Source organism: Epinephelus lanceolatus, chromosome 2 (assembly GCF_041903045.1).
Source record: "Epinephelus lanceolatus isolate andai-2023 chromosome 2, ASM4190304v1, whole genome shotgun sequence".
Lineage (NCBI taxonomy): Eukaryota > Metazoa > Chordata > Actinopteri > Perciformes > Serranidae > Epinephelus > Epinephelus lanceolatus.
Genome location: NC_135735.1, coordinates 40,620,517 through 40,647,252, shown reverse-complemented (window position 1 = coordinate 40,647,252; position 26,736 = coordinate 40,620,517). Strand labels below are relative to the sequence as shown.

The 26,736-nt window shown below is 40.7% G+C and overlaps 2 protein-coding genes across 3 annotated transcripts in view; one reads left to right on the top strand and one right to left on the bottom strand.

The window, feature by feature from the left end:
• Nucleotides 1-1,055, top strand: part of mctp2b (multiple C2 domains, transmembrane 2b) — a 43,375-nt gene extending 42,320 nt beyond the window's left edge. For both annotated transcript variants that reach the window (XM_033626246.2, XM_033626237.2), the window contains one exon: nucleotides 186-1,055. In XM_033626246.2, coding sequence (XP_033482137.2) covers nucleotides 186-233 — 48 coding nt within the window. In that variant the 3' untranslated portion in view covers nucleotides 234-1,055. The remainder of the gene's footprint in view (nucleotides 1-185) is intronic.
• Nucleotides 1,056-5,878: 4,823 nt separating this feature from the next.
• LOC117257451 (high choriolytic enzyme 1-like) lies at nucleotides 5,879-6,649 on the bottom strand. The gene has a single exon (XM_033627659.2). The coding sequence runs from the start codon at nucleotides 6,647-6,649 to the stop codon at nucleotides 5,879-5,881; it is 771 nt and encodes a 256-aa protein (XP_033483550.2).
• Nucleotides 6,650-26,736: the final 20,087 nt, after the last annotated feature.

The window sequence follows — 26,736 nt, the reverse complement described above, 5'->3', positions numbered from 1 at the left end:
CACAGTCAACCTGCTCAGTCGCTGTAGTCCTTGGTCATAAGCTTCGTCTGTGAAAATGTTTATTTTGAATGGTGGTCTCATAAAAGCACTACGAGATGGACAAAGCGTAATGTGTCAGTGGTGAAAGGTCTAATAGCTTCACATGTATGTTTCTCTGACTCTAATGTGACTCTTTTTTCCTGCAGGTTCAGTACAGTGAGATGAGAGGCAGCAAGAAGAAGAAACTCTTGTAGGCTTCCTACTTAGAAACTGTTTCCAGAGGAAATGCTTGTCTCAGGGTGTGTGGTAGGTTTGAATCTTAAGTTGCTGTGGTGATTCACAGCTCGGCACCGCTCACATCAACCAGCACCTTTCAACCAAAGACGTCCATACTGAGGACCCCACACTGGAGGAGTTTGTGAAATTATTTCCAGTGATTTTAGGTGTTTTATTGTATGTACAGTTTATTCTTTAAGATAATCAATCAGAACCTGTTTTGTTTCATATTTCCTGGCTACTGGTTGTGTCCTAAAACCAGCTCAGATGTCACTTTGTATTATATTGAATGTATATGCTTGGTTTGTAACATTTGTGTGTATAGTTTTACATAATTTACGTTGATAGATGTGCAGACTCCAAAATGGATTATAAACCATTTGAAAAAAATTGTTGCTGGGATGACAGTAAAGTACATCAGTCAAAAGACATTATAAGACACTTTTTCAAAATTGAGCCTCTTGTATGTCCACATACAGCAACATAAGTAAGTAGCAAATATTCTGCATCATATCCCTTTGTTTCTTACATTTTAAGATATACAGAGTGATGTTCATACAATATTGACTGATTTTACTTCAACGTGTGGACTTATTTTTATATGCAAATATGAGTGCCTGCATTATGTGTTTATTCATCCTACATAGAGGATGCCCTGTACTCTGTTGTGTTTTACTCTTTGCTTGTGAATGGGATGGGGCCAGATCTGTACACACTTTATTTATTAATGACAATCAATGATAAAGACTTTGTGTCTCATTTCTAGCAGCAATAAATGCACACAATCACAGTTTAGTATATATTCTGCCTCTCTGTCTCAGCTCTGTGCTGCGTCTCTTTGAATTCCCCTGCATTCATCCTCTCCGTGCTCCCGTGCTGCAGGATTGTGGGCGTCTAACAGCACAGTTTGCAAGCCCCCCTCTCTTCATTAGGCTTTCATGAAGCGAGGCGAAGCTGTGCAAGACCTCACCGGTACCCGGGCTCCCCGCTGTGTTGATGGCCCTTGGGCGTCGCCATGAGCAGGAGGACCTCAGCGACCTCCTCTCAGCTGCTGTGACGGGATGCCTGCAGCCAGCATCCTATCAAGCACAGCAGCCACACAAACCTCTGGTACTGGGCTGCACGCCGCTCAGGAGCAGGAGGAGGATTTTAAAACCAGCCACAAGCAACAACAGCCGCACCAATTTAGGGATTGGAGAATTGGAATAGCTAAGATGTTGGCGTTCAGAGTAATACCCCAGGATTTATGGCTTTTAAGTCAGAGCGCGTGGGCTCGAAGTCAGCATCCTCTTAAATGAGAAATGAGTCAAATTAGAGGAAAAGTGCTTTAATGAAATACAATAAGAAATCCTATAATTTTGGTGTCAAATGCTAAACAACTGTGTTGCATCTGAAAGTATTTGATGACTGACCAGATTAGATACTTCAGATGTCGGCAATTGGAGTGTAATTGATGTCTGTTAACACTGGATTGTTTGAGAAATAATAATAACACCTCCTCTAAAGAAGTAATCTATAACTGCTCCATACAACATACACATCATATCCTACTCAATGCTGCACCATAGAAAATAATTTGATGATTTGTCCAATTGTCTTGAGGACGGAGGGTGTGGAGAATGTGGCAGATGATGACCTGTATATCTCTTCATCTAGTTATAATGTTGACTTAGGTATTCAATATTAATAACCCGCTGTCAAGGACACTGGAAGGACATCTCAATTTGACACTTATAGGCTCAGCATGAATATGTATAGGCAGCGAGACGCTTCAAAATTACCAAGTAAAATCACGGTTCACACGTGGGGACTAATGTGATGTGGCACACGCATTCTGATGAGCCACAAATACAGCGGCTGATCGGTCTCAAAAGACTTGTTATAACTCAATATCGGACCTGAGAACACTCAGCTGTGTCTGACTCTGTGTGTGTGTGTGTGTGTGTGTGTGTGTGTGTCTGTGTCTGTGTCTGTGTCTGTGTGTGTGCAGTCAGAGGCACTGCATATAAAGCTTTGTAGAGGGTGTGAATGTCTATTATTGTCCATTAACAGTCTTTACTAATGCATTAATAACTATGTCCAGCATGGACCATTTGTGTGTGTGGAGACGGCATGAAGGGGTCAAATGGGCAATACAGTGTTTTAACTGGTTTCCACCATCAAATAATTCCACTGAGCAACAGCAACTGACAGCAAGCCTGGTTGGTTGGTTTGTGGCTCATTTTGTCTCTATTTCTGTAACACTACACCCTCACACTCTCATGTTGTTGTATTGGCATTAAATTCTAATTATGATTATAATTTTCTTGAGCATCTGAAAAAGAATCATATCTGTTTATTTTATTTGTCATTTCATCACTCAAATTAAATGAATGCTTCACACACAAATGACCATTTGTGTATCAGTCACACCATGTTCCATTGAATTCGTGAAGAAAACCTTGTTTTTCTCACCTGCCTCCACTGTGAACGAAGAATCCAAAAACAAAGAAATGTCTAGATGAATTAAAGTAAATGGGGGCCACTTTTAACAACAGCAGATCATCTGTTTACAAACACTCACACAACTCGTGCAGTATAATCCAAGTCTCATTTATCCAGCCCCTCATTTGTGGAAGTGTTTTAATTACAGTAGTAAGGTTTTAGGGAAAATGCATGTGTCTGAATGTGTTACTGAGCATACAACTGGAGACTTGGATTGTACTGCAGAAGTTGTGTGACAGTTTGTAAATGAATGTTTTGATATAGTTCTGCTGTTGTTAAAAAATTTTTGGATTCTTCGTTCACCAGGGAGATGTGCCAGAAAAACAGTTTTCCTCACAAATATTAGATAACGCAGAGTGAGTAATTGATATACAGTGATCATTTTGTCAGTGAAATATTACTTTGAGAGATGTATAATTATCATGAAATTGCTCTGACAATAAGAAATCATTATTATCACTGCTGTCGATCGTTTGCTAGCAACTATTAATCTGCTAATGGGTTTGTAAAGTAGGGCTTTTTAAACTGCTGGGTTGGAATTGGCAAGAAACTGAATAAGTAAGAAATAAATAGGTAAGATCAGTATGTAAAATTCATTGTCTCAAATGTGTTCAACCATTTTGTATTAAGTTTCTTTCTTTTTTTTAATGTTTGGCTTCTCACGGTTGTTTTATCCTCATTCAACAATCATTACTTTCAGTAATGAGCTTGATTTTGGCCATGTGGACAGCTCACATGCCCCCCACCACTCCCCATAGTGTTAACAATCCTTGAGGGAGTCTGGGTCCAGGTAAATCACAGGCGGAGTGTGTACTAGCTGAGCTGCTGCCCAGAGGCTGTGGGGCGACGGTGTCATCCCGGAGCAGGCCAACATCAAAGCCTTTGATCCAGAAGAGCCTGAGGCTACCAACAGCCGACAGCTCTGATTGACAGAGGAGATGCAAAATGATTTTATGACAACACGCTGATATTAAGTTGGTCTTTTGTTTGTGCTTTGTCTTAGTATCTGTTTTGCTTCAGACAGTTCTTGAATAGTACCCATTTTTATCAACGATCTTTTCCTCAAAATTGTGTTCGGATCACACAGTGCCAGGTGTAAATGAATAGAAGGTTCACAGAGATACACAGTGTGTATTGACTTACTTAGTAAAAGTCTGTACGGGGCACCAGACCTCAAACTGCCCTCCAAGAAACTGCAACAATCACAGTCATATTTTTGTGTTTATTGCCATTTTTAAATCTTTTGAAGGGTTTGTTTTTCTCTAAAGCGTTTGCTCTTTTCAACAGGCGAGATCCACTGATCTGCAGGATGTGTGTGATTCACCCATTCTTCTGTGTAACTATTTAAATTAATTACACGTTCCTACTGAGGATGCAGACCTTCAAACACTGGTGTTTTTATACATAGTTATATGTTTTTCGAAAGCAGCTGGGCACAGTTTGTAGCAAACACTACTCAAACAGGCGTAAATATAGTCCATTTGTTGGGGAATATTTTCAACTATGGACAAATGAGTGTATGCATTGCTCCTGTGGTGTAGTCGCTTACTCACTTTTCAATTTTCGGTTAAATTAAATAAATAAATATATATACACACACTCAGTTTCAGTGACTTGTCAAATTTTTTTTTCTTTCAGTTTGGTGAAGTTTTTAAGCTACCCCTTTGAATGGCCTAACACTGTAGAAATAAACTCTTTGTTTCAACTTAAAAAAGTTAGTGTCTGGACTGCCTTAAAAATTGAAGTCAACTGAATTTTAAAAGACAAGTTGAATCATTAAGAAATAAACTCAACTTGTCTCAAATTAAGTCAACTTCAAATTTTAAAGCAGCCCCAACAACAAGTATTTTAAGTTAAAAGAAATAGTTTCTCTTTACAGTGAACCTGGAAGCTTCAACTATTCATAATATTTGTACCTTTCTATGTAATTCTTTATCAGGCCTACTTTTAGCTAACTGTTACAACCATTTATCCATTACATTTAGCTATTTAAATCTATTAATTTATCCATTACTAGTTTTACCACGCTATTAGGCTACTACCATTTTTCCATGAATTTGCGATATAGCCTACAGTATTTTCAAATATTTATCCTTTACAAGTAACAGCTAGCTGTTTGACCAATTTATCAATTATCTATTTATTTATCTGTTTATTCCAACCATTTATCCATTACTTTTAGCAAAATAGTTAAATCTTTTTCCATTACTAGTTTTAGCTAGCTCCTGGACTACTACCATTTACTTGTGAATTTTAGATAAATATGCAAATCAGTACTAATTACTATTTGAACAATTTATCAATTACTTTAGCTAGCAGTTACAACCATTTATCCATTAATTTGAGCTATCCATTTTAGTCTTTATCCATTACTAGTTTTAGCTGGCTAGTACAACCATTTATCCATTTCAGCTTAGCCTACTGTTTTAACTTTCTGCATGCTTGCTATAATTTTCACACATTCTTAACTGCAACACATAGGCATAGGTGTTGTAGTGGACACTATGTGCTGATATATTTATATTTTCTATGTAGGCCTCATTGTTTCAATTTTGTCAGATCATTTGAGCCACTTTCAGTCTTTTCACCTACCTCCTGGCAACAGCAGAGGTACCTCAGATCCTGTTTGGGAATCACTGATGTAGCATTCACAGCAGCAGGACAAGTGGGACTGAGTTAAAATAAACCACAGTGTCCATGCTCATGGTAATGAAGGAAGGATAACTATGGAGGTTTATGACAGAGTGGAATGAGCTACATAAGGCTTTGGATACACAGACAACACTTGTTGGTAGGATCAATTCATTGTTGGTTTTGGTCTTTTCATGGGATTTGTTGACAACAAGAAAAATATATAATAGAAGCTGACTAATCTTTTAAATGAAAACCTGGTGAGATTAGATGGTGGATGTTTCAAGTTTGCAATTTTGCTAGTGTATATGTGAGCTTAGTTTCCTGAGTAGAAATAGATAAATGATACATGAAACAAAAATTGAATGTTAGCTTTAATTTTATTAAGTACGGTATCAGACGCTTCACAGATTCATGACTAAATCTGAGATTTTGCTGTCTGCTCATGAAAGAATATTCTAAGACAAACTTGTTTTCAGAAATGACAACTTTGATCAGTACATTGTTATCAGCAGCTATAGAGCGCGTTGATCCTTGCGATGTCCCAGTAGGACAGGCCCTGCCTCTGGCCGATCTGGACGTTGGGGTCAGGGATGGGGGTGATGGTGTCCATCCCGTACTGGATGGTGAAGGCTGTTCTTCCATAGTGCATGATGGAGGAGTAGTCGTAGGGAGTGTTGAGGTTGTTGGTGTCCTGCTTGTAGAAGTTGTAGGCCATCTGTGGGTTGATGTTCTCCCAGTTGATCCTGACGTAGTAGTCGCGGTCACTCCTGGTCTGTTCGTGCTGGAAGCCCAGAGCGTGGTTGATCTCGTGCTGGATGATGCCGTGGTAGAGGCAGCCCTGCCTGTTGAGAGAGAGCACCTGTTTGCCTCCTGCTCTGCCCAGAGCGGAGAAACATCCGGCTTTGTTCTCAATGCTGATGTAGTCGTACTCGCTCTGACGGGGGACGAAGCGGAGGCAGGTGCTGCTGTGGAAGGCATTCATGGCGTAGTCGATCTTCTGTCTCTCCCAGCTGCTGAACTCATTGCTCACGGTGAAGGGGATCATCACCATGCCGTTGGAGGCTTTCTTCCACAGGCAGCTATTGTACCAGCATGTCATGGCGTTTCTGGTTGTGGGAAGCAGCAGGTCTCCTTCCAGCAGCATCTCATTGGTGCCATTGTTGGTGGTCAGAATCCTGGTGGTGATGTCCACGGTGTCCTGTCCTTCCTCCTGGAGAGGAAGTGCCTGAGAGAGGCCGAGCAGCAGCAGCAGCAGCAGGCTGGCAGAGAGAGTCATCTTTATGGTCGGTCTGGAGGCTGTGGAGCTTCTGTGGAGAGCTGCTGTGGAGAGACTCCTTGAAGGTTGATGTCTGACTCAGTTCAGTCCAGGGTCTTTATACTCTCCTCTACAGGTGTGTCTGCAGGAGGATTATGGGTTGGGGTCTACACTGCTAGGCCTGAATAAACCTCTGAAGGGAGGACTCCACAGACAAACCTACTTTTTAAACATAGCATTTAATCTCCCAAAAGTTTCTGTGTCCATTTTGTCCCCTCTGCGTACCACATGGCTCCTTAGCCACACCAAGCTTAGCTGGTTTTATTTTTCTTTGGTTTAACAAATGGCTTTTTAGCAACCTTTACCAAAGTATATATGTTCAAATTAAACATGTGTGACCCAAATACAGTTTCTTCACTCTCTGATGACCTGCGTAATTGAAATCCCCTGTGCGCCTCTTATGACAAGCTGTTAAAGTTGTAGCAAAAGCTGCGTGTCCCTCTGTGAGGATGATAGACGGCCTATTGGAACTCTTGCATATGTAGAAGATGGTAATAGGCTCCTGTGGGACGTGTTGCTGTGGCCGTGCCCGAGACAGCTCTCTAGTCAAAAAAATGAATACTAAATTGTATGAAACAGTCGAACCTATTGTACAAAACCATCATGGCTGCCCCTCCATCAAAGAAGTAACATCTGTTTACTGATGCACACATGCTAATTTATTATGCACTTTCATTGAATTAGTTTGAAGCAACTTTAGCACTTTTTCTACTTTTCTGTATATTTTCTTTATTCTGAAATTAATGGGCAAGGCTAGATACATGGTTTTCATATCAGCCCAGCTATTGAAAACAGTTTTATTGTATAATACATCTTAATCAATGAGGGATGGTAGTTTATTTGTGTTTAACATTATCGCAGGATGCAATATATCTTCCTGTCTCATGAAAATATGGACTCTAATTTGTTCAATTTAATCATCACATATAAACCGACTACACCTCCCTTGAATCCTGGCCTCATATAAAGTGTAAAGATGAATTGTGAAAAGAATGTGTGTTTTCTCTCAACCCCCCCCCCTCAATCTCATCAGCCACCGTGATTAAGGTTTGGCATTGGGGATTGTGCTGTCTTTTTGGAGAGATATTTCAGCTGCATTTCTGACACTCTGAAAGGAGAGGAAGATAAAGGAGGCGTCGGGGAAAAAACTCCTTCCCGTTGTGTGAGTCCTAGAGAGGGCCTTGAACCCTGCCATTCACGCCTTTCTCTCCATCAGCTGAGTCTAATTGCCAGAGAGGACAGGAGACCCCAGGCCCGATCGTTCCTTATCCTCTTTAGCGCTTTCAGGCGAGTGAAAGGCGAGCTTCTGCTTTTGATCTTTTCTCTGATTCGCTTTTTCTTCTCTGTCATCCCTACCATCCTCTCCTCAGGAGTGACACCAGCTCCTTTCACTGCCTGCCCCCGTCTCCATCTGCCCAAAATAATGACCAAGGCCCAGGCATTATTAAACAGAGGTGGAGAAGGGAGGTCAGCACTGGGAGAGGGAGAGGGAGGTCTGGATGGGGACTCCAAACTCGTCTAAGGAGGGGTGCCCCTATTCCAAATCTACTCCGTAGCCTCTCTGTGTTCCCCTAGATTCATCCCTTACAGTTTTCATGGCCGTAGCCAGGAGAAAGCCCATTCTTTAACAGACTACGGACGTGAAGGCTCGTCCTTTCCCAGAGGCGCTGCTACAATAAGACCCCGGGCTGCTTGAGACAATGGGGCCTGTGTGATCTCTCAGCCAGACTCGGGATGAGACGATGCCTTGCTTGCCAGTCCCATGGGAGGGTAGACCCAGTGGTCATTGTTGACAGCTAATGGACAGCATCTTTCCACTGGCAGGCCCCCCTGCAGACTGTGTCATTTTAGGTTGCTTAATAACAACACTCAGGCTGGAGCGATTGAGGAATTCTATCAAGACCAGCAGTTTGTTTGCAGATGAAAATCATTCCCCTCACAAATCTCAAAAGCTAACACTGGGGGGTTATTGGATGAATGCAGCCGGCAAGCAAAGACAGCATTCAGCCGGGGAAATTCAATATAACTTATGAAAAGGGAAACTGGTCATATGTCTGAAAAGCCCAGAATTAGAATCTCTTCATCCAGCGGGAACAAAAAATTACAGCCATTTGTTTTTCTTAAACCAGTGCAGAGACATATTGATCGCTAAGAATAGCGCTGTACATGCTGAAGGTGCAGGACAATGCAAGACTTCAGGAGGAAAAGACTCTACATATCACATATAAGGCAGTTTAAAATGGAGACCTTGAGTTTGGCGTGAGTCTGATCAGTGTTAGAGATTCTGGAAGAGCTGTCGTCTCTCTGATGGCTCCCTCTGGGATCCCATAAGGATGAAGTACAGGCTGTCGCAGTGAATGTATACTATACTGTATAGATACATTTCATATTGTTAAGATTTATATGTATGAGCACTCTCACAGTATAAGTGCACTTATGATGATATTAAAGCCATTGTGAGGAATACACACAGTGGTGTGGATGGTGTTGTCCTTGCTGTGCTTTTCAGACTGTTCGTCATTAACACTGAGGGGCTGTGAGCTGAAAAAGACATATTACAAGTCTGAAGGGCAAATATGTGGCTTTGTTTCCATTATACATGGCCAAATTCCCAATAAAACAGAAAACATCCAACGTTTTGCAATCAGCATCGGCATTATATATCATATCATTTGTTAACTTGTTGCTCGAAGCTTCCGTTGTAACACTGTAAGATGATAGCCAATAACGTGTGCAGTGATCAGACTAAATGACTGTTTTCATCCTCTGCATGAAATCACCAGGCATGCTCTTTGATTTTCCCCCTGTCTCTGCTCTGAGCAGAAAATCTGGTCTGTAAACAATTTTACATCTGTTGCTATATCGATTTCGCTTTGTCACACTGGTGGTCTAAAAGTAAGCCATATTTTCTCAAAATGCGTGTAAAACTCCATAAAATCATTCTCCTCTTCTCTTGTTTATGCCTTGTATAGCATCATATTAAATGCCTGCAGATGCCAGAATCTCTTGTTCTTTGGCCCTTAACTCTCAAATCAAATTATTTTTCATTTTTAGGACCAGTGAAAAATCAGAAATGCACATTTCATTTAATTATATACAAAATTGTGATTTAGAGTCCACAGCCAGCCTTGTTAGTTTGTACTGAAGCACAGTCATGTTCTGAGTGGAATGTAGCATGCTAACATGCACGCCAGACAGTCTAAATGTTCTGATGTATAGCATGTATAAAGTTTAACATATTCAGCATCTGAGCTGAGTGTGTTAGCATGGCTGGCACTAAAGCTAATAATGGCACAAAATGACGAGTTGGAGGATCAGCAAAATTATTACCGTTTATCATGAGTGGGGCGTGCATGTGTGTTCCAGACAGTGTTGCCAGATGGGAAACTATGATACCAGAGGCTTATAATTATAGTATCTTGAAAATTATTGTGTGCGAGTCATAACACAGCAATTAATAGTTGTAAATGTGTAATTTTACAAAACACATATTTAAACAACTTTTTGATGCACCGACAAATCTACCCACATCATTTTTTCAAAGCAAGAAAATATAGCTATGATGCGTGGAAAGTAGTATCTATAAGTCCATAATTCTATCAGTCTGATAATTTTTGTGAAGCCTACTAATACAAAATATAATTACATGACTGGAAGCCTGGAAGCCTGCTTCATACATGAAAACATTGAAGGCCATAAGCTAAGCTAATTTGATAAATAACTGGGCTTACTGGTGCATTCATAACAATTCAACTCGTAGCGTACTTTAATGAGGGAGTTCAAGCTCCACAACGACAGCTGTGCTTGCGAGTAGACCAAGTATGATTTGCTGGAAAGAAGTCACATGACAAGAGATGCGCAAACACAGATGTAGGATCTGTATTAAAATGAGACAACGCAGACTAAAACCAGTCACTATGATAATTAGAAGCATCACAGTATGGTCAAATTATCATACTTCATGGCACTTTTTGGCATTACTGATAGTACATTGTACAGAGGGCAAAATAATTATGCACATATAATAATTATTGTACTTTTGGCAACAGTGCATCCAGATTTCATGGCAAAACATCCAACAGTTGTTGAGACATTTCACACAAAACCAAAAGTATCAGCCTCTTGGTGGCAGTAGAGGAAAAGTCTGAGGTTCACCAAAGTTATTAGGATCCATCCTCTGGGGACCATCAATGTTGTAACAAAATGTCAGTGAATAGTTGTAGAGATATTTCAGTTTGACTGACAGACCAACTTTGCCATCCACTGGGTAACACTGCTATAATGCAGCAAAAAAACATTTAAGAAAGATTTCTGTGGAAGTGTTTTTAAAAGTAGATTTTTATTTCTATCATATTGCACACCTGAAAAAAGAAATGGATGGATGGGTGGGAAGGAGCATGATATGAGTTAAAGGTCCCTAATTTAAACACATCACAGCTATGTAGTCGATAACACTTTAGCCGACTAAACCACAGGGATGCCCCTCTGGAAATACCTCCCGGAAATGTCTCTGAGTTGAAAAAGAGAGCAGTCTTATCAAAATGACTGTGGAGTGCTGGAGGCAGGGAAGTGTTTATTTCATGTGCTGCCTGTTGGAGAGGGAAAACTTAGTTGTATTTTTCTTTTTGTGTTTTTGTTTTCCCCTTTTATTTTTTTTTTAATGTGAGGTAGCGAGCGGCTCAGGCCAGAGTGTGATAGATCCTGGAGTGTTGGAGGAGGAGAGGAGAGGAGAGGAGAGGGAGGGAGGGAGGAAAAGGGCAGAGTGTTAGGTCAGGCTGATAGAGATGTCAGCACTGCTTCAGTAATCTTGTGACGCCTAAGAGAGCGGCAAAAAAAAAAAAAGAAAAAACAGGGAGGGAGCGGGACGGCTGAAAGACCGGCGGCTTGGTGACAGCAGAAGCAGAGACCACCCCAACAACAGCAGCAGGGGATGCTAGGAGGGGGAGGGAGGGCTGGGATGGGGGTGGAGGGTGGAGGGTGGAGGGTGCAGCGGGAGGGGTGTGGGGGGAGTGTGAGGAGTGAAGCCGGAGGGGGAAGCTGATCTTCAGTTACACATTATGGCTGATAGTTAACCCTCCTCCTCGCAGCAGTGTGTTAAAAAGAGAGAGTGCTGAGCCAGTTATCAACGCAGTGGAGGATTTAAGCCTTGTCTACCTCATTTAACATCTCCAACAGGCTGGAGTTATTTGTTGTGCTGCCAAATGTAATGTACCTAATATGAGACACTGGTACACACGCTGGGAGGGATGCCACAGGAGACCCTTTAAAATAAGTGAAAATGGATTAATATGTAATAATAATGGAACTTAAATACAGCCTGTCTTTTATTTTCTTACCTTCTACATCTGGTTTTTATACAGCACATTTATACACATGCTTACGCACATTGTCTAACTCCCTGCTCTCCCCTGATACACACACACACACACACACACACACACACACACTGTACCTATGTTGCCTATGTCATCTTACAGACATTAAATCTACAAACTGAAACAATGCCATGTTGTGTATCAGGCCGTAAAAGTGGGGCTTCTGGAGTCTGGCGTCCTCTTTAATGGCTGACCCAGTAATGAAATGTGATTCAGGTGGTAGATGGATATCTGCAGTGAAATATCCCTCCCTGCTCACTGGCTGCAGCCCAGACGTCGCCTTCTGCTCACTCCTGCTGTAAAGTGTGATTTGCGGTGTTTGGCCTTTTGTCTGGGACAATTATGCTCACCATTAACAAGCTTTCTTCTGTTATTGTTCATATCAATTAGAGGTGGACGGTAATTCGAGCTGATGGTGGAGATGGTGCTAAGAGATTTAGTGGTGATATTGTGAGTGGTATGGAGGGCGATTAATGCCACAAAGGAGGAGAATTTGGAAACCACTGAGCTTTGTTCTCTCATTTTTGTTTTAAGTTTTTTTCAGCTATTTTGTGGCAGCATGTAGAGTGCAGCAACATTTATCTGTATGTTCTTCCTCACTTAGGCCAGACTGTGTCAAAGCGAGAGTTCCTCATTTATTTCAACGACACTAACGCACTGGCACACAAGGACACTGTTAACAATTCTTACAGTTGACCCTGGCTAACCTTTTGTTGCAGAGCTATACAGTGTCATCCGCTAACATGCTGCATGGACCAGTTAAACACATGCAAGCCCTATTCCTGCTAGATAACTTGTAACTTGAACAGGGTACTTCTACTGTTTATCTAGTGATCATAGAGATGGATGATAGCACAATCCCATGCTTGTGAAAATACTGCCTCATAGTATTATTAAGGACTTTGAAGTGCTTTGGTGTCTGATAACACCTCAAAGTCATGAATGTATTCCACTAACTGGACTTCCTGGATTGAGAGCATAGATTTAGTTTCAGAGGTGGGAATTGAAACAATGAACTCAGTAGCACCTTAACCAAAATATTTAAACAAATGGATAAAGTCAAATCCTGCATTTATATACGTTTATAGCAATCTAGTAAATAATTTTGATGACATTAATTACTATTCTTTAAAAAAATGATAGTATTTGAAAAATGTTTATTGCACTAACCTTATAATCACATCTAGTTTCCTTGATAAGAGACCTGATACTTTGTTTTAAATAATGTTGTATTTTCATCTTTACAGCCCACAGCACTGTCCCTTACTGCGTTATCTTTACCTTTCAATCATAGCTGATTCTTAGCAGAATATTAATAATGGGTTACATCAAGGAAATTAAATCAAAATTGTATTTGGCTGTAATACATCCAAGGAGATGTAGATGAAGGAGATGGAAGAACTTTTTCAGTCCTGAGTAGTGTCTGCATACGACCCCAACAACCTCCACCAATAGGACAGGGCAGTCAAAAGCCTCTTTCACACATAATTTGTGATAAATTACTGAGATAACTTATTAGGCACAGCTAGTGATTTCTACTCTGTTGCTGTGTTTCTGTATTTTGTTAGTTTCTTTTATGCTTGCGAAGCACTTTGGTCTACTCTGGTTGTTTTTAAATGTGCCATATAAATAAACTTGACCTTGACCTTGACCTTACTATTCACATGTGCATTACATTCAGGAACATTACCGTAATGCACCCTTTCACACATGCCATGGCAATACTGGAATGGATGGGGCAAGGGATGGTCCAGCAGATGGCGTAATTCAACACTTAAATGCGCCAACCACCATAAAATTTAAAAGAGGAAGATGATGGGGCAAGGCTGGATGAACGTGTATGTGGCCAAAGACATCTCTCGTTATTTTCAGTAACATGCCAGGTGAGGAGCTGTTTTTGCCCAGTGTTCCTGCAATGTATTTAAAATTCAATGTGTGTTGTTACATTTGCAACATAATGATAAGCTAAGCCGTAAACAAGTTGCACATTTAAAAATATCATCAGCTCTGTCTTGTGATTGGTTTGCTTGCTCTGTGTGTAAGCACCTGTCATCAGATGCATATAACCCTTTATGTGCCTCTTCCTGCAATGTTACTGCTTTTTTCCCCAACACAGATGTACCAGCATTTTCCCCAAAATTTCACTAGGTCTTGCGGAGGGAATAGGTAGTACAGATTTTCCTGAATATCCCTGCTCCCATTTTAGGGATAGACTGCATGTGTGAAAGAGGCTTGAGAAAAAAATCTAGGGCAAAAAGATCCACAAAACACTTGTAAAGCTTATTTCTGTTAACTCATTGTAATACTTGGTTTCGCCCCAAATGAATGTGTCAAAATTTTAATCAACACAGAGCTTCTCTCCTCTAAATAATAGTGACAGTGTTCAGATTATTTAGTGAGTAAATAAGTCTGAACCTGCGAAAGTGTGAGGGGACCTAAATACAGTCTGAACACCCGTTTATGTTGTGGTGGTGTTCATGCTCCTTTTGTGGCATGATTCACACCTCATACATGGGCAGAATTCCAACATTCCCTCGATCCTCTTTGTCTGAGCTGCAGAGAGGCCTGCAGGATGCCCATCAGTAGCATGGCTGAGATAATGACTTATTGATAGGAAAGGATGACGGGTGCCCCGTGCATATTAGCATGACGCCAACTGGTCGCAGCACTGCTGCTTCAGCACCAGGAGCATTGCTAAGGCAATTACCTGCACAGGGCCCATACACAGAGGTCGCTTTGCTGTCAGCCTATGTCTCCATTTATACATCTTAGTGTTGGCTTGCAGTGGTACGGTCAGTTTGGTCATCAATTACTAAAACTGTGAGGAAAAAGTGCATCTTATGTGCTGCAAAAAAGAAAAAAAATGTAATTAATTAAAGAAAGGTTGCACATAAAAAAGTGCAGATTTTCTACTTAAAGCTGACATTATACTGTTTGTGTTTATATCTTTGTGTGTCAGGGTTCCTCAGTGTGCAGCCAACCAACATTCAAACAACAGCTTATTTACATGTCAGGATGTTATTACTTGGTCAGTGTGACGGATTGATTTACTGTAATTAGACAAAGCTCCCAAAACAAATATCAGCTTAGACAGAACACTGATTTATCTGCAGATGATATATATTTATATTTACATGTATTTATATCTCTACATATAAATGTATTTAGGCATGATGGACACATACATTTCTGCTTGATCTTTTCCCTCCTTCATATTGATAAAACCAACAAAAGCATGGACTCCCTCTGAGCAATGGAGAGTTCCCACATGTTACCCAGTTGACATCCTTGTACCCTGAGATGAAAAACATTTCTAACAGGGCCAAAAAAATAATTCTGGCATATCAAGGGAGCTTGGGAGAGGGGAGGGAGGGGACATGGTTGCGAGATTCCCAGCATGTCCACAGATGACAGTCCTTCGCCCAGGGCTGGCCGACGCAGCGACATTGTGCGCCTGTCATAGCTGCCCTTCAACAGCAGATGAAGCTGTCAGCAGGACGATGACTTTATTCTGACAGCCGCTCCACCCTCTCTCTTCAGAGCGTTGCAAATAAATATGTTGGGTTTCAAAGCTGCCAAGGCAGACGTTGGACAGTGGGTCAGGGGGCCAAACGCAGAGCAAAAGCATTCCCTTCCCCTCGTAACCTGTTCTCAATGAGCCTGGTCACCTCGCCAGGGCAGCCATTCAGCGTGAGCCATCCAAAGGGCCCCAGGGCCCCAGATCTCACACACTGCCTGCCGGGGGAGTTCTGTGCCTCTGACAGCCATCACTCTCTCTCTCTCTCTCTCTCTTTCTCTGTGCATCTCTGTGTTTGCCACATTGGAGAGCCAAAAATATCCTCAGCACAGAGAAATAGCGAGTACACCAGCAGTTCAAACCATTTATGACAGAATGTGATTCAATGTGATGAGGACGAGATGACTTCTCCCCACCGACTCAGTCTGAAAAGGAATATCTATTCATAAACTTCCTCTTGATGATGAAGTGAAAATTTCATCATCAGAGCAATGTGCAGGTAAAAGCGAAGCGCTGATTGTATTTAGTTGTTTGAATGGAGCTGACAGACCATCTGCAGGATCGGAGGCCTCTCTTCCTTCTCGTCTCATCTACTTTTTTCTCCCTTCTTGTGTAATGCAGAAAATTATGACTCATTTCAGCTTCCTTCATCCTCATTTTGCAAACTAACTAGACCTCATAGGTGGAGATTTTCGGGGGGATGCAGGGGACATGTCCCCCTGAATATTAAGAACATAAAAACATGAAAGTAGCAGAGGGCTTTTAATTTGACAAGATTAAAGACATTTCCACTTGAGACTGATGCAGGAAAGGCACAAATTGGTGCATAGAAAAATCAGTAAATGCAGTAAATTAAATGTTTGACTCTTAGTATTTCCTGGGGGAGGACCTCCAACCTTCCCTGTTTCTTATGTTTCCCCCCAGTTTTGAAACAAAATCTACGCCCCTGCTAAATGTAATGTAATTAGTTGAAGTGGTCAATGGGGAGTTTCACATATACTGGCAACCTTCTGGTGCTGATAATCAGTATATAACATAATAGAAATATACAGCTCATGAGAGATGTTCAGTTCTAAAATGTCTGTTTGCCTTATCAGAATACAGCTAAAACCATTCACATTTTTAATTTCTTTTGGTCAATTACCCCAGCAATCTGATGCTGTCCCATTGGACTCTGGGAAATGTAATAAGAACTTTCACATTTTATAGACCTAAAGGTTAATAAAAAATATTTATGCCAGATTAACAGGACCTTTAAATGGCAACCCTATGTCTGAGCAAACCTGATGTTAGTGTATCCCTAAAATTCATCAGTTACACCAACAATCTCACATTTTTTCTGTGGGAATCAGCCTTTGGCACACAGGAAGCAGCATTTCACATATCTTACTATAGCAGATAACTGAAAAAAGTTACATTATCTGTCAATAATAAATGACATATTCTATGTTCCCGTGTCCTGTATGTGTGGATCTGTATGCCCTGTGCAGTGCATTACTGTGTCAGTATTACACAGGTTGAGAAGAAAAGTACACAGCACAGCAGTGAGTTGCAGACTGAGGAGGAAAACAAAAGTGGAAAAATCCATCCTGACAAAGAAAAATGATTAAAGTTTCTCTGAAACACATTTCAGTCATTCTATCCGCAGCTGCAAATACACATTCTGCTTTTTTTTCTTAAATCTCAACCCAAACCACATTCCCTAACTGTATACAGTTAGGGAATGACTAATATATTAGGTCAACCATGTCATATTCTGTTTAATAAGCCTGTTGTGTCCTCTGAAAAACATTCCTTCACACATGGCCACCAAGACCTTTGAGAGAAGAACAAGGTATGTGAAGGTCCAATTCAAAGAAAACTGGATGAAAAAAATATATTTCTGGCTCAGAGCAAAAATAAATCTGAAACAAAATTCTTAATTTTTTCCCCAAAGATTATTTTTTGGTTATTTTTTGTCTTTATTTGAAACAACACAACAACACTATGAGAGCTGTGTCAAAATAAAAACTGTGACCCATATCTCACACTGTGTCCTCTGCTGCACCTATAAAAGCCGAAGCCAGGCTGAGAGGGTTAATTTAACATTATGTAAGCAATATTTTAACTTTAATTTTTGCTATCTTACAGATGTTAAAGAGAACAAACAATTTGGGCTGTGAGATAAAAACAAATCCTGGAGCCCACCAATGTAAGCGCGGCACATTTCACTTACTCTGTTATTACATAACAGATTACAGCCTCCCATTACATAACACATCTAAATGGAGAGACTCTCTTTGCACGCAACCCAAATGCAAAACTGATGCTAGTTTTTTGATTAAGATTCATTTCCTCCATTTGTTTCGAATCATGGACTTAAAAATGGGACAAGATTATGAATGTACTGTTTTTCCACAATTGAATGAAACACTGTAAGTATGACGTGCAATTATAGAAAGTGAGTCATGGCAACACAGACACTCAAAATCCAGATGTACTTTTAGCACAGAGACAGACAATAATCCTGACCTACACAGGCTTTTCAACTTATTAACATGTAGAAGGAAAGATTTTCATATGTCTTCTGCTTTACGTGAAATATATGCTGTTAATGCTCTTATTAAAGTTCCCTCGACAGCACTCTGAATAAGGCCCACAAAGCTAATTTCATGTATGTAAACTAATGCAATTACAACTCAGCTCAATAGACGAATGCCTCGGTTTGCACTCAGACACATTTGGAGTTGCGAACTTTTTAGTTTTGAGCTGATGTACTTCGGTTGTTAAAGTTAGCATTACATTTCCCCTCGAGGCTGCACTGAACAAGAATTTTCTTTCGGAATCCAAATGTCTTATTAGAAAGGCCTACATTTAAACAAGTACCTGCAGCAGAGTGGAGAGCCCCACCCCCACTGTAGACTCTCCCTATTTATCCAAATAACAGTCTAATATCAACATGGACACCAGTGGTGACATCTCTCCACATGTCAGGTGACAACTTCAAATTTAGAGTATATAACAGTATCATTTAGACAGTTTTGGCCCATTTACTTGCCATTATATTTGGTGCACAAGTTCCAAATAGTTTTTAAATGCAAGTGCATGTCATTACATTATAGTAAATTGGAGCTTACTACCTTTTCACATAACTTATGCACATAACAAATTGTCATTTAATAAACAATTAAAGCCTCTGGAAACCCAAATCCACAATAGCCTTCTAACTATGTACTTTAGGGTCTTATGTACATAATATTAAACATGTAAAACAATTAGAAATTAGTTTCCATCCAAATTCGAAACATCTATCTTTTAAGTTTTTGTACATTCTTGAAATTGGGTTTGATTTGGCCGTGGTTACCTCTGAGATTTATTACGCAATAAATTCCAAACCAATCATAAATCATCTGTCAGTTGTCTCATCCCGCCCCCCAGTGGCAGCGCAACAAAACCTTTCTGCTCCAGCTAAATCTGCCTCTTTGAGTCTGAGCCAACTCCTCTTTCTAGTCTGATGTTTAGAAAATACAGATCGTAAACTGGCTGAGCCGCTCGGCTGCGACCCAGCGGAGGCTCTGCCTCCGGCGGGCTCCCAGCAGCACTCGAATCAGGTTGACCGGCTCCAGAGCCCGGACAATAGCTAGCCTCCCGTTGACATTCATCTCAGCTAACGGCCGGGCTCCACCGGGCACGTCTGCAGCGCGAGTCCTGTAGCAGCTTGCCCCCCTGTTAATCAATTACAGTGGCTCCACCGGCAACAGGAGCGGCACGACAACTCTCTATTTTACGCGGCTCTTCTATTGTTTATCCATGACACTGTGTCCGTGGCGGACATTTGAAAGCGAGTAGATGACAAACAGTACAGTAAACAGTCAGTGGAGCCCAGATGAATACGCCGCAACGCTACGATGTACGTTTGCAGCCGGTGGAGCCCGGCCGTAACATTGCATGTAAAAGTTATGCTAACTATTCTATGAAGTAACATTAATATGAATCACAAAACATTTTGAAACTTACCATTCAGTGACCACCTGAAAGTAATCATTTTCAGCTGGCAGGGCTTTTGCTTCGTCCTCTGAATCATCAGAGGGCTCAAACATGAACAGCTGGATTAAATTTGTGGCAGCCATTGCTGAGCCAGGGAGATGTCAATCAAAACGAGGGAGCTGTCAATCAGAGCGTTATCTGCCACGCCCACTCTGTCCTGGCAAGTGGTCTAAACAGCAAAATGAGCTGTTTTTAAACCAGGTTTTCTAATAGTTATGAATGATTATTTTCACTCAGACTTTTGTGGATGATTGAGACACTCGACTTTGATATAATATATGCATTTTTACTATTTCAAGCTGTGTTTCCAAAGACTTTAAAGGCACTTAATGATGTCACTGACCATATGATTGAAACTTCATTATATTTGTAGCCTTCTGATCCTTCTTTGAAGAACTTGTGAACGCAATGACCAATTTATAGTGTATCTTGTTTGTATTAATATTATACATCTTTTCTCATCGTTTCTGACTGCACTATATATTTGACTGCACTATTTTAACTGTATGTTTATGTAAAGTATTATATATGATGATTAGTGGTCACTAAAGTGTCATCTAATGGGGATCCAGTAAATAAACAAATTAACAGATTTCATTTTCCATTGCTTTTTAATTAAAAGAAATATGGCGACAAATGTAGTTTCAGATTTAAAAGTTGTCCTGATGCCTGAATAAAAAGACGTGGATTTGTTTTGTCACATTTTACAGATCTCGTTCATCCAATCCCAGTCTGAGGTTTTCTCCCATCCAGTGAGACGTTTCAGACACAGTCAAGTAATGAGAAAAACGGGAACACTGACTGAACTAAATGAGGGCTCCATACTCATACATGATGGATATAACCTTTGTGAAAGATTCATGCTCTATGAGAATGAATAGCTGCAAATGGCTTCCTGTGAATGGAGGAATGAGCCATGATATCTGTGTCCATGTGGGCTGCTTGTCAGGGAAAATGTAAAAGCAGAGGGACAGTCTGATCCATTGACTCAGACTCAGAAGAGAACAGTTGGAATCCTTTATGATCAAAATTCAGAGGAGTGTCCCAGTGAGCTGGATTCATTATTGTGATGTCTTTTGTTTTTTTTAAAAGCATCAGAGAACAGCTGAGGCTGTGACAGTATATTATTACAAACACATTTTATAAAATTCAAGCTGCATCTGTTTCCTGCAGTTTTTTTAGTCTGCTATATGCCAAGTCACACATTGCACAGTGTTACCTATTGCTTTAAAATCAACCCATTTCCAGCTTGCTGCTCGTGGCTTCCAGAGCCCCAACCCCCGCCCCACATGTCTCAGCACTATCGCCATACAATCCTTACAAAAGAGACAGAAAAACAAAAGTGACACCTATCAAGTTAACCTAGAGGAATTTCAGTGATTTTCTGAGCTACTGACATCCAGTCTCCTAGATCTGCAAGATTACAACAACCAGTAGTCAGGAGATCAAGAGGTCAAAGGTCACAGCACGCAGACAATATTCCCGTGACCCATGAATGATCACTGATGATTAAGAAGTGCTGAGGAGGAAATTAACGTCTTTCTGTCTTTGTTGGGGACAATGCTACACAATAGGCAATAGCAAACACAGGAGACAAGTGTCCACTAGAAATCGTCTGTGATATCACTCATCCCTTTGTGCGATGCTACCTTATATCATTGCCCACGAATGTCTGCATGCATCACTGTCCCCTGTCAACGAGATGTTTGTTTGATAGTTTCATGTCCAACATTGCCCCAAGGTACCTTGTACCGTTTTTTTCTTGTAACATCAATTGGCTTCTGTCTGTCTTCATAGGTCCCTAAAACAAAAACAAAAAAGCAGAGCTCGAACATGTTTTATCTTTTTTTTCTTTACTTTTTAAAATTATTCAGTTAGAGCATTACTTTTGTAAGACTGTTGTATAAGACTACATTCATTTTGGCTAGGTGTACCTAATAAACTGGCAAATAAGTGTGATTGAAACAGACGTTTTTTTAATGTTCAGTTTATCTTGGTGACCAAGTATGCTGACGGATTGTGGTAATTCAGATCATTGCTCCTGCCTGATCACCAGACCATCTCAACCTAAACTCCATTCTCCAGAGGGTCACTAGATAAATCTGAGGGGTCATCAGACAATTCATTGGGCAGAAAAGTTTCATGAAAGTTTTTGAAAGTTTCACTTTCAAAAAAGTGACGTTTTTTCCAACTTTTTTGTGAAATATTGGATAATTTAACTTATTTGTGCCTCAAACAGCTCTTAAAAAGAAACCTTGAGAAATTTTTTTGTTGGAAAATGTGTCTTTGTTGCTCACAACTCAGTCATCTGAAACATGTCAAGGAGCTAGATGCTGTTTTTTATGATGAGTCACAGGCCAAAAGGCTGGAAGCTGAGTTAAAGGGGAGCTATTATGCTATTTTTAGGTTCATACCATAGACTGGAAAAATACTGGAAGTAGCTACTGTGACATCACCCATTGGTTTGTAGACTCCCGTTTCGAAGCATGGAGTTTGGCATTACAGCCGTGGCCATCTTGGTTTTATGGAGCCAGAATTGACCTTATTTGGACGAGAGGGTATAACTGTGGAGGAGTGATCGGTGGATCTGAGCTAAAGACACTACAGGCAGCCTGTCACTCAAAGCAGCCCGCCCTCAAGTCTATGGGGACTGACTGGTGTCCAGAGCCAGTCATGGTGGCCGTTCAAATCGCAGCTTTTGGCACTTCCATAATGGCTTCATTGTTCAGCCCTGTACTTTGGATTTCTACTCAAACATATTTGCATGCTTTAATGTTTAAAGGCATTTATTTTCCTCATACTGTCTGTGCTGGAACCCTGCGATCACCCTCTTTCTGAGACACTCTGGTTTAGGTCTGTCTCTTTAAGCTCCCCACCCCCAAAAAAATCCCAGTCTAATCTGATTGGTCAGCGTTTCAAGGTGCTCCATCTCTGCACCTTGGCATGGTCATTACAGCTGGGGAAATAACTGTTTAGTGACAGTTTCTCCCATTAAAAATCACCAGTTAAAGTTTCTAAATATAACTGGACATGATACAGCAGGAATATGATCTGAAATCAGGGAAATTCACTCTTGTTGGTTTTGCATTTTTTTTTCAGCGCTATGGACACATTTTTTGGAGCTTCCTCTTATAGTTTGGCAATTAGTTGCTACCTTCTTATAAAGTCCTGACCTCACCTGAGCACTGTGCCCAGGAACATCCTAAACACAGCAAAATAGGAAGAAAATAAGAAAATACCGGCAGAGGGCAGAGTCTCTGCAGATAAATACAGCTCCACGCACTTACAGTGGTTCATAAGTGATGATTGAGAGGGATTACTTTAGTATGAGTCTTAAATGTTTCCCTGATGTTAGCATGTAGCTACATGTAGTGGCGTATGTTATGTAAACACATGCAGTAGCCTGGAGCAGATAACCATATAAAGATATGTGTCATGATCTGACCTCATCTTGTAGCCAAAATAGAAAAAACACAGAGAATGGTTAGAAGCCTGAGGTTTTTGTTCACAGGGATAACATTTACGTACGTTTACCTCATTTTTTAAAACTTTGGCCACATTTAACATGAACTTTCAAAACTGTAGCAAACAATTTTTAACAATGCATCATATTTTATTAGGTGATTGTGCAATCACTTACTATAGCTGTCAGATAAATGTAGCAGAGTAAAAAGCAACAATATTTCCCTCTGAACTGCACTGGAATTGTATGTGAAATGACAGAAAATTAATATACTCAAGTGAAATACATACCACAAAATTGTATTTCAAGTGTAAGTTAAGTATTTTTCTAGATGAACCATATCTACACATTTATGCATCTAAGTGATTAAAACAAGCAACAATTTTTGAAGTTGGTCCAATATTGAGTAAGACTGCTACAGTCAGCAACAGCAAACCCAGCTGCAATGTAAACAGTCGGGGCATTTGTGCACCGTCAACAAGTGCTCAGATTATTAAGTGTTTGTCAATCTATGGACAGGATCTCTACAAAGATAGACCTCTTAGTTAAAGAGTAAGATCCTTTTTGTTTAAGCAGAAACAGCCCTGAAGTCACCATTGCCAACCACGGCAGACTCTATTTAAATAAACTGTAATTTTAGTGTCTATAGAGCCAGCGTGTTTTAACAGCTAACTTTGTAAATTAGGGGTTTATTTCGAACAAAGCAGAGTTGGTGATTGTTTGAACAGTGGAAAGACAAACCAATTTTTTTTTAGTTTATTTTGTTTTTCCATTGACTTTTAAAGATGTTTGTTTTATCATGATAAAGTTACTGTTTATTTAAATGGAGTCTGGTGGGTTTGGCGATAGCGACTTGAGGGCTGTTTCTGGTTTAACCTAAAGGATCTTACTCTTTAACGAAAAGGTCGTCTCTGTAGGCATCCTATCCATAATGTTGTCAGACACTTAGAATAACAACCTGAGCATTTTAGGGGCAAAAACAAGCACTTCTAGTCGACGTGAACTGATGATGCACAAATGCCCCGAGTGGGTTACATTGCAGCCTGTTTTGCTGCTGACTGCAGTGCTCTTGCTCAGTACTGGGCGGACTTAAACAAATGTTGTTTCCATTAGTCACTTAGACATTTTTATATTAATAAAGTATATAAAAAATTAATTAAAATAAAAGCTTGGGAAAATAGAGTGCAGGTTGAAAAACACAGGAGGTACCCTTTAAGTATGTACTTGAACTTAGTTTCTTTTCACCACTTGAAGAGAGTGTCAACAACAAAACCATACAGTGAACCTGATACTCCAGGTACCTCTTTTATATAAAAGTAGATAAGTTTTAAGCCAATGAGCTGCTTGTTATGACATGAAACAACCCTGATTGCTTTAATTGTTACAATCTGACTGTATCTTGGACATTCTGGACGGCTGACATTTCATTTGACTCTTCAATGAATCACTACATGCACAGAGAAGTTTCACGTGACCCACTTTTGTCACTGCTCTCATCTGACTTTGGCCATGATGTCTAGATTTAAGTCTTGGCATTATTTTCTTCATCCCAGTATGATTTTTCCTTTTGCCCCAGTTGCCTTTTCAATTAAAAAAAAAGGGAAGATTTGCATCTTAATGGATCTTAGCAACAGCAGAGGCCCTCTCAACACTGTGCTTTTCACATGCACTGCTGCAACAGTAGACCTTCATATTAAAAAAACAACAACAACCACACAACAAAAAGTACTATTTCACATGGGCCCAAAAATCTATTGTGCCTTTGGTCAGATTAATACCAGTTCCAGGAAGCTTGTTTGGATCGTGTTGTAAAAACAGATCACTGATAGCAATGTATTAGTGGGGGATTAACATGACTTTCGCCCTGCTTTCTGTGCACAATAAAGCTTTAATCTAGGCTCTGACTGGGAGGCAGGGCTGCAGAGCCAGTCCAATGAGGTGCCTCCGTGTCTGCAGCATATCCCCGCCCATGGGTGTCTCCTGTGGTGGTGGTGGTGGTGGTGGTTGTGGGCCCGGCCTGGCAGCAGACGCAGTGACAGACGTGCCCCTGGGATTCCACCTGTCAGCCACAAACGCACTAATCGACAAGCCTCATATAAGCTGAACTCTCGGCCACCTCTCTGTCAAATCTTCATCTTCTCATTCGTCTGACAGACTCCCTCTGCCCATCCCCACCCGCTTCTTATCCATCCCAAACTCCGCCCATCCACCAGCCTGCATAAAACACACCACCACCATCCCTTCATGCCTGCTGCACCCAAAACAGATTCATTCTCCCGTGTAAAAAAAAAAAAAAAGCTTTATTTTTGCTGTAAGGAATAATCCAAAATCTTGTGTGCAGCTTCTTACCACTCTTTAACAAACCCCACCCCTCCTCCACCTCCCTGCCTTTCAGCTTTAATGTGACAGAGGTGGGCTTTAATGTTCAGTAGTAATTGGGTAGGAGAGGGAGAGACTGTTTGGGAGGAGGAGGAGGAGGAGGAGGAAGGGTCATGGTCAGGTTTCTCATGGAGGTTATTCTGCATCTGTCTCTTAGCAACGACAGACCGCTCTTTGTACAGTCCTTGAGTTGATTGGTGCGTTTTTTTTTTTCCTCCTTGGTCGCTGAAATGTTTTGCGAGGGGGCTCCTCGGCAGACAGCCTTCCTCCCACATTCACTGCTTTTAAGAATTTGTTTTCATGAGCATCAGATGGGCTTGCTGAGGCGTGGCACTTGCCTTAGCTTTGCCTTCCCTGAGTGTAAATGTGCATTATTCACGTGAGGGGGAGAAAAATGACAGGAATAAAGCCAAATTTAAAACAAAACCAAAACCATCATCTTTGACAGAGAGCAATTGAGATCAGTGTTCCTTTAATGATGATTGCTCTGTGATTAATAATCACCTTTTTAGCCAAGTTTAGATACATTACATTAAATCCAGAGACTGTAGCAGCGTTTGACAGCTTCATGCTGCAGCTCATCATCCCTGAGTGTCTCGGCACCATCATATCCCCCTTCTCTTGAGCCAGTGTCAGGAAAAGGGCAGCCAGGGGTCAAAGGTCACTGCAAGGAGCCAGGGGAACCTCTTGATTCACAGTGTCAGCTTGGAGACATCAGAGCAGGGAGCCAGAGTGGCGTGATGTCAGTCTTACACATGGAACAGGATTAAAAGGGCAATTTGGGGACAAGGAAGAGAAATAATGGAAGAAGAAGAAAAGAGCCTGTTCTCTTTTCCCAGCAGCTTGGATGTGCCCACATAGATAGATAGATAGATAGATAGATAGATAGATAGATAGATAGATGGTCTGAGTTGGACTTCACCTATTTCACAGAGCAAAGTGGAAAACACATGATGAAAGAAGTGTGGAAAAATGCATTTCACACAGTGTAATGTATTTCCAGCATGTAATTAAATGACAAAAATGTATTTAGTATGTCAAGCGGAGCTACTGATCACCTGTAAAAGATTAAAGGAGATCTTCCTCTGATGTGATGAGGTTTCCATGTTAAATGTGTCCCACAGATATTGCTTTTGAACAGGCTTTCCGCACAAAATGTGAAATTGCTTCTCAGATGTTTTAGCCTGCAGGTCCGTTTAATGCCAGCTTCAGACAGATGGAGCTTCATTCCAGCCATGAAAGTGCTTTTTTTTAACTTCTCCTGAACGTACAGCATCTCACAACAACA